This window comes from Buceros rhinoceros, unplaced genomic scaffold (genome assembly GCF_000710305.1).
Source record: "Buceros rhinoceros silvestris isolate BGI_N320 unplaced genomic scaffold, ASM71030v1 scaffold4986, whole genome shotgun sequence".
NCBI classification, from domain to species: Eukaryota; Metazoa; Chordata; class Aves; order Bucerotiformes; family Bucerotidae; genus Buceros; species Buceros rhinoceros.
In genome coordinates, this window is record NW_010418014.1 from 130,304 (window position 1) to 138,565 (window position 8,262).

General features: G+C 42.7%; 1 protein-coding gene across 1 annotated transcript in view; it reads right to left on the reverse strand.

Moving 5' to 3' along the window:
* Positions 1-6,649, reverse strand: part of SLC35F1 (solute carrier family 35, member F1) — a gene marked incomplete at its 5' end in the record, with an annotated part of 98,516 nt that extends 91,867 nt beyond the window's left edge. The window contains one exon of the mRNA XM_010138366.1: positions 6,474-6,649. Within this exon, the coding sequence (XP_010136668.1) occupies positions 6,474-6,649 (176 nt within the window). The remainder of the gene's footprint in view (positions 1-6,473) is intronic.
* Positions 6,650-8,262: the final 1,613 nt, after the last annotated feature.

Here is an 8,262-nt window from a genome sequence, read left to right on the forward strand (position 1 = left end):
GAGCGGGGCTGGATTGACATGCCTTCCCCTGTGCTTCAAGCCTGACACTCTGCAACGTCTGCTGTGCATTTGCAGACCAGCGTGTGGGCTGGGATTTCACCTTGAGGGACCAAGGACCACTTCTCTTGAAGTGACCATAAAGCTGCTTGGCTGCAGCTTGTGCAGGTTTTGTTCAACACTGGAGGGATAACCAAGCTCTTTGTTCTACAGCAGAGGCACGAGCATGCTTAGGAAACTGCATGATGATGAAATGCATCTGTTTTAATCAAACCTGGCATCCTCAGTGAACAGAAAGTCCTGTATTTCTGAAGACTTCTTTTTGAAAATGCTGACGGGATCAATGCCTTTTCAGAAGACATTTAATCACAATGGTACAAGACATACTGTCCAAAGTATATTATATCTAATATAGTTTGATCAGCTTAAATCACGTTCTCTCTTTGTTTTCCAGTTATGGGCAGTTCATAAAAAAAAGGTGTTAATATCAAAGAAATTCTAGTACATCTACCTAAATTAAGTGCTTAATACTAGCTTTGTGTTAATGTAACATTGCTAGTGGAATCGAGTAAAAAAAGGGGGACATTTACCCTTCCTATCATTCAATAAGTAGCTGACAAGCACTGTAGTAAACCAGATCAACTCCTATACAGTGCTCTACCTCCCTCCCTTCAAGGAGCCTCTTTCAGTCATTTTGGGGATGTAGGAAGGATGTTGGGGCGGGGTGGTGGTGGTTCATGTATCTAAATGGAGAGACATATTTGAACAGCAGATAATTCAGGAATTTACATATGACTGTGATACTAATGTCATGAACCAACCCTAGATAGAGATGCATAAAATTTGTTATTCCAGTAACAGGACTAAAATCCTCAGAGTCTCACAAGACTCTCTGGCTGACCCAGGGGCACAGATCACATCTGACTGTATGTCAAACCTAAGACACTGGAGTAACTCTAGGGAAAACCGTATTTCCATCGACATATGCTGTAACTTCATCACTCAGCCTAGAAGCAGAATTCATCCAGACATACACAGATGCATAAAAACCTTTTCTGAACTAGCAAATTATTGCCAGCCCTCAGTAACGGTGGGCTGAAAAAACCCAGTAACTTGTTGCACTAAAATCAAAGAAACAGCTTGCAACGTGCAGCCCTGCTAGCACAGAATCTGGCCCTTGAGGCTTTATGGGCCCCTTCTGTTCAGAAGGCATCTCTACTGCTCCCTCATTTCTTGTTCTCCAGAATAACAAGAAAATAGCAGTTTTGTACTTTATCTTTTTTTAAAAAAATCATGTCTAGAAGATGTGTTGTTTTCATTTGTAACATATGTGAGGTGGCTTTTAGAAGTAATTTATTTTCAGTGGCAAGCTGCTGATGCTTGTACCCATGTTGACTGTTAGTAATTAACACCTTCTGGTCCACTATGGACAATTGCCCACTTCCTGCTTTTTAAGGTGTTAAAACTAATCTACACCAGCTATACGTCCCATAGCTCCATCTCGCTGTTAGGAGGCTTTTCTTCCTGATAGCCAAGGCTTGTCTTTTCCTCGATTAATAATAAGGCACAAGCCAAAGGAGTGTCTGGAAGTGTCCTGACAAGATTTTGTTAAACAGAATCCTCTGCTGATGAGAGGACTGAGCTGAGACAATATGTGTTAAGAACTTCTTCTCAACTCAGAGGTGTTACCATGGACAAACACAGGTTTGGGCTGTGAAAACAACAGGCATGAGAGGAAGTTACCTCAAGAGAAAGAACAGAAGAGGTCTTTATTACCTATTAATTTTTTGGCATATCAGCCAGATAAAACATAAATATATTTGCTGCCTTATAATGTTGCATTAGTGACATTAATTTGATAGCATTGCTCTCATACAAAGAGAATTCCTAAAGAATTATATTCAGACCTCAGTAGTGGTGCATTAATGAGCAGTGAGCTGGAAGGTCTAGTGGATGCCTATGTGTGAGTAACTGGCATCCATGCAGGCCTGAGCGTGTGCGTTCCTAACTGTGATGAACCTCTTCAGGGAAACACTATGTTCAAGTTAAATTTACACAACAATAAAAAAGAGAGAAAAATTAGCATTAAAGTATCCAGAATAAAAAAAGAGTTCTCTAGATACCAGATTCACCAATTAACAGAAACTTTAGAGTTCAGCTGATGCAGAAAGTGGTTGGATTTTGCAGCAGAAAAATCCCAGGTTGGCCAATTTCTTTCCCTTTTCGTGACTGTTATCCGAGTAGTCTCCACGTATTATTGCTCATACGAAAATCTCTCAAGAAAAGATCTCCTTCAATTAACGCTTTCATCACTGATTACTTCTCATCATGAGAACAAAACTGCAATAATGACAAAAAGCCTTACTTATATGGACTTCAGACCGGTTCCTCATCTACAGCTACCGGGCAAGCTTTTCCTTCTTTCTTTTTTTTTTTTTTTCTTTTTGAATATGGGAACGAAGCTTAAAAGTACTCGGAGACTCTGGCATCCGTAGGACTTGTACATCTCCTACACGGATGACATTTGGATTCATTGCATTGTCCTCAGTTTTACACCCACTAAAGAGCTGCTATTGGGGAAAAAAAAATCTTGGTCCACAATATAAAACTGTAGTGGAAGCTGCTGATGCCCATGGACTAACTATGTACTGGAAGCTGGGCATTCACTGCACAAGCCTTGAGTCAGAAGAGGTCAGGAATCAGGAGGTTTAATCATCTGCTACTGATGGTTCGTAGAACTGACGCCTTGGACTTACAGAGAGCAGACTTTGGCCTGCTTAGGAGATTGGTTGGCAGAGTCCCTTGGAGTCAGCCCTGAAGGACAAAGGAGTCCAGGAAGGCTGGACATCCCTTAAGGGGGAAATATCTAAGGTGCAAAAAACCAATCTGTCCTGGTGCGCCGTAAGACAAACCAGAAGGGTAGAAGACAGGACAGGCTGAACAGAGAGCTTTGGCTGGAGCTCAGGAAGGAAAGAGAACTCCGTGGCCTATGGAAGAAGGGGCAACCACTCAGGAAAGCTACAAGGATTTTGAGAGGTTACGGAGGGAGAAAATTAGACGGGCTAAAGCCCAACTAGAGCTTGGTCTGGCCACAGTCATAAAAGGCAGTAAAAAATGTTTCTATAAAGGCATTAACAGCAAAAGGAGGGCTGAGGAGAACCTCCATCCTTTGCTGGATGCAGGGGGAAACGTAGTGACCCAGGATGAGGAAAAGGCTAAGGTGCTGAATGTCTTCTCTGACTCAGTCTTCTTAACACAAAGATCTGTTGTTCTGTGAGCACCCAGTCAGCATGGGCTTATGGAAGGCAGGTCCTGCTTGACCAACTTGATCTCCTTCTATGACAAGGTGACCCACTTAGATGATGAGGGAAGAGCTGTGGACGTTGTCTGCTTGGACTTTAGTAAGGCCTTTGACACCATTTCCCACAGCATTCTTCTGGAGAAACTGGCTGCTCATGGCTTGGATGCGGAATAGACCCCAAATTGCAACTTCTGGAGAAACTGGCTGCTCATGGCTTGGATGAGGAATCGACCTCAAATTGCACCAGGGGAGGTTTAGGTTGGATATCAGGAAAAATTTCTTTACAGAAGGAGTTGACAAGCCCTGGAACAGGCTGCTTGGGGCAGTGGTGGAGTCCCCAACCCTGGAAGTATTTAAAGGACGTGTAGATGTGGTGCTGAGGGACCTGGCTTGGCTTAGTGGGGACCTGGCAGTGCAGGGTTAACGGTTGTACTCGATGACCTTAAAGGCCTCTTCCAACCAAAATGATTATGTGATTTTCTCGGAACAGTGCAAATCCTGCCTTTTCAGTATCACGTAGGGAGTTTACATGGGGTGAGAGGATGAACAGTGAGGGAAGGCTGAGTCAAAGGGGATCGACAGTAAATAAACACTCGGAAGAAGCCTCTAAAGAATGAGGAGTTCCTTACATCTCGGGAAATCACTGTTTTCAGCCCAACAGTGAATTAAGGGGCTTTTTGGCAACCTCAAGTGACACCTCCTTAGCCAGGACACTTTGCAAAAATCCCAGAGATTAAGAAACAAGTAAAGAAAAAGACAAAGGGATCCAGTTATTTTTGACTACCAGCTAACTTATTATGATTTGATTTCTGAAGGAGAAAGAGTATAATTTAAAGAATCTTAAATCTTGCACACAGAGTAGGAGAACCACACTTGGAAAAGGAAAAAGCCTTCTGATTTTCCCAGCGCTCAGAACAGAATCATCCCATATAAAATTAATATCATTATTATGTGATTTCCATCTGCTAACGAAGCCAAATGATTAGAGCTGCTAGAAAAACTGCCTTAGTGGAGCAAACAGAGATAATGAATCTGAATAAATACATAAGCAAAAAAACAATGTCAGGCTCAATCACTTGGCAATATTAAATGTCGAGTAAATGAGTTGGCTGCGTAGTGCTATGCCATCCAGCAGAAACGTTATGCTGAGTGCCTGGATCATTGCTTTCGTTGCTTCTGTGGCCAATTTTGTTCGGGATTTTTTTGGACCAAAGCTTTTATTTATTTATTTTTTGACACCTTGTTTTCTAGACTGTTCCATCGGTAGCCTTTACCTTATGCTCTGGTTGTTCGTATGGTCTGTATTCAAACACAGCGCTGTTCAAACACCTTCCCCAGTCCTCTTTACTTGCCTAAGAAATATTTTTCACATATCCCTAACACTTTTCCCATTCGCTTCCCAAATCTACTCAGATCTATCTTAGTGGCACAACCGATAGCACTGACAAACTCTTCAGTCCACCGCTGTATTTTCAGAGTCGGAAAACTATTTATAAAAATAAAGTACAGTTTTAACCCATATTTTTATTTACATAAAACAGAGTGCTTGACAGCATTTTTGAAATGTTGATATATAGCAGATGTCAAACATTATTCTAAACAACACCCTGTAGTGCATGGGGTAGCTAGCATTTTCCAGAAAGTAAAATCTATTTAAAAGTCATAAGGACTTGGCTTGCACAGTATCTAAATCAGCCCCAAGAAGGACATTTCTGGGACAGAACTTGTCAACATCTACGCAATCCTACACTCAGAAGAATTATTTTTAAACACAGTTCTCCACAAGGATGTTACTAATACATGTCTTAAACCTTCTGCAGAGCGAAGCACGTGGTGATGTTTCCCCCTACTCACATCGAAACACCAAGACATCAAAACACTGCCTGAGCAATCTCTCCGTATGGAAGAACTGACATTTCCCCCACAGATGAGCCTTCACTGCTTCTGAAAAGCATCAGTGGAGACCAAGGTTTATAAAACTTAAGCTGTAATACATTACAAGCACTCTGTGCTGTTGACTGTGCTTTTTTTTTTTTTTTGCATGTAAATGAAGTCTTTGCTGGTTTGGAACTCTTCATAGCACTGTATAATAACAAGGGTGTTCTACGAGTGAAGAACTTCAGCTTCAGGGTTGTTCCCAAATCATTGAAAGATGTAGTGTCAAAGAACAATCCAAAAATATTTGTTCCTGTAAGAAAACATGAACCTCTCAGCTATGCTGATAAATGAACCATGGCCTAACGCATTTTGCACTTCTTTTCCTCCACAGAGCCCTTCCCTCCTTATGATAGGAGAGGCGAGTCAGGAAAGCACATGATATTTTTGCTCTCTTATTTTGTTTCTAATCCATGAGTTCTGAGAAGGTGAATAAATAAAACAATTATGAAAAAAGAGTGGGTGAGAAACGTACTTAAATGCATTCACCTCCCACACCTCATCTAGAGATGAAATCTCAAAGAAGGGAGGGATGGCAGGAAAGGCACAACCCCCCTATATCATATAGAGACTGTCAAATGGCGGATGGTTTGATAAACAGCAGCACAGCGTACTGTAACGCGTTTCTCACTTTGGAGGTCAGATTGGTTACGCAGAACCTGTCGCAAAGCAGTGGAGCTGCTCTGCCCACACAGCACTCCACAGAGACAGCACCCTGAATTCCCTCCCTTCGCCTCCTACTTCCCAATGGCTAAAAATTGGCTGCTATTTTTTTCTAACAATAGGCGAACTATTGAATTGCTCTGATCAGCAACTAGAACTAGCAAGCTCTTCTTTTCTTGCATCTGAGCTCTCCTTAGCCCAGTAAGACTTAAAGCATTCTCATATTTTCCAGCAAGGCATGCAGTCAAATCCAAACAGAGCCCTGAGTGCATGGCTGCGGTGCCAGAGAGGCAGGTGTAAGAGGAGCATTCCCAAAAGACCAGTTAGGCAGTCAAAGTACTGATGTTTCTTTTTGCTTTTAGGTAGCACCACTTTCCTCGACATCTACTGATTCATTCTTGGCTACCATTCTTGGCTTGTTGGGTTTTTTTCAATTCATCCAACATACCTTACTAGGTAACGTAAATATGGAGCAAATGTTAAAGGGGTATGTGTCTAAATCACATGGCTTGTTGTTGTTCTGCAAATGCCTTTATCTTTGCTGTTTTCTACAAAACAGTTTCAGAGAGGCACTTACCTTGTCTGACAGCTAGTGTTGTTGTGTAGACCAAGAATAGAAGGATATAATTGAGGAAGCTCTGAAAAACAGGTGTGTTGGCATGGAAATCTTCTGACAAATACTTGCTTGTGAGACCAATGCCACAGATAAGGAGGGAGAGTACCTGGCCAAGCGCCACAGACAGCAAGAGATCCCTAAAAGGAACGAGAAAAACAGAGGCATAAAACACTCAGCCTCCTCACTAAGGAGGAAATGCTCATCCTCCTCCAGGAGTCATGTTCAACAGTGCTAAGACACGGGAAGAAACATGATGCTTCAGTCAATGGGGGGGTCTGCTGGGTGTAGCTGACATAACATTTCCATTATTTCTGCTCTTATCATGGGCTTAAACGTTGCCCAAACACGCTAGCCTTTATGCATGTATTAAACAGCAGCAGATACTACATCTCTACCATTTAATTTAGCATTTTGCATTTCACAAAGTATAAACGATAGTTTAAAGCAACCAAAATACAACACGGCTTCCTGCGAGCCTCTTCCCTAACAGACAGATCCAGGAGTATCATTCAGACAGAGTGGGAATCACAGCTCTTCCAGGACTCAGTAGCCACCAAGAAAAAGCAGAGAAAGCATTTTATTGTGTTTCACCATCAACATGAATTTACTGTACAACTTCCTTCCTCTCACTTCATTTCCATTTCACCGTATAAACTATTCTTTCCATCTACTGTGCAAATATATGTATCTTTTCTTTCATCTTTGTCCTTGCTTACTTCTGTTTGGTGAGAGCGGGAGGTTCTACTTTTTCCCTTCCTGTCTCCTTCTGGTTCTTAAAAATGCATTTTCTGGTTTGGCTTCCTGCTTTAATCTGTTTCTCTTGACTTTGATCTCCAGACTCCTTTGCATTCCCCTGTTACAATGTTTCCCATTCTCTCTCCCCATAGGTCTCCAATAGTTGCTCCTCTTCTGCATGTTCTCTGTCTTCCTGTAGTTTTCTCCTCTTTACTCAAGAAACAGCTGTATCTGAAAGCCCTTTTCCCTTCTAACCGTACTTATCTCCACTCTTCTCGCAGAAGTTATTATCTAACTTCACAGCCCAATTCAGTTCAAGCAATCTTCCTTTTCCAATTTTCGTCTCAGGCTCTCCTACACCCACAGCACAGGCTACGTGTGTTTTGAAATGACCCTCAAGAGGTCTCCCGGGTTCCCCACGTGTCAGTAGTTTCATGCTGCCCAGGCCTGCCCCACAGCTACATCTTCTCACCCAGAAGCATGAAATGCAAAATGTTGGCCTGGCAGAGGAGCAAGCACGACTGCAAGGGGAGCGAAAGGACATCCAAAGGGGACATCTAGTCCAAGCCTTGCCGGCTGCTGCTGTTGCTGTCACCAGCACCCAAAAAAAGGGGCTGTAGGTCCCTGGGGGAGCCCCCGAAGGAGAGGGAAAGGCTGGAGAGGAGCACATTCTGTGATGCCTCAATAGAGCCTGGTAGGAGGAAAGGGGTTGGGCAATCCTAAGGGGGTAGAGGAAGGAGGGCAGCACTCTGCTCAGCTGTAACGATACTTCATGTGTGTTCTCCTCCGCCAAATGGTTTTAAAAAATCGCTTCAAGGCTACTTTGCTTTCCCTGACAGATCTCCCTGACCTCGTGTTAAGGGTCGAGGGACCAATTTACCTCGATTTACCTTAACGGAATCCCTCTGCCCTGATAGGAAGGGATTTAATAGGGAAAGGAAGAAATTCACACCTCGGTCTGCTCGGATAGCTGAAACAAATTTATATGCATATATATATATGATAAAGCCACACA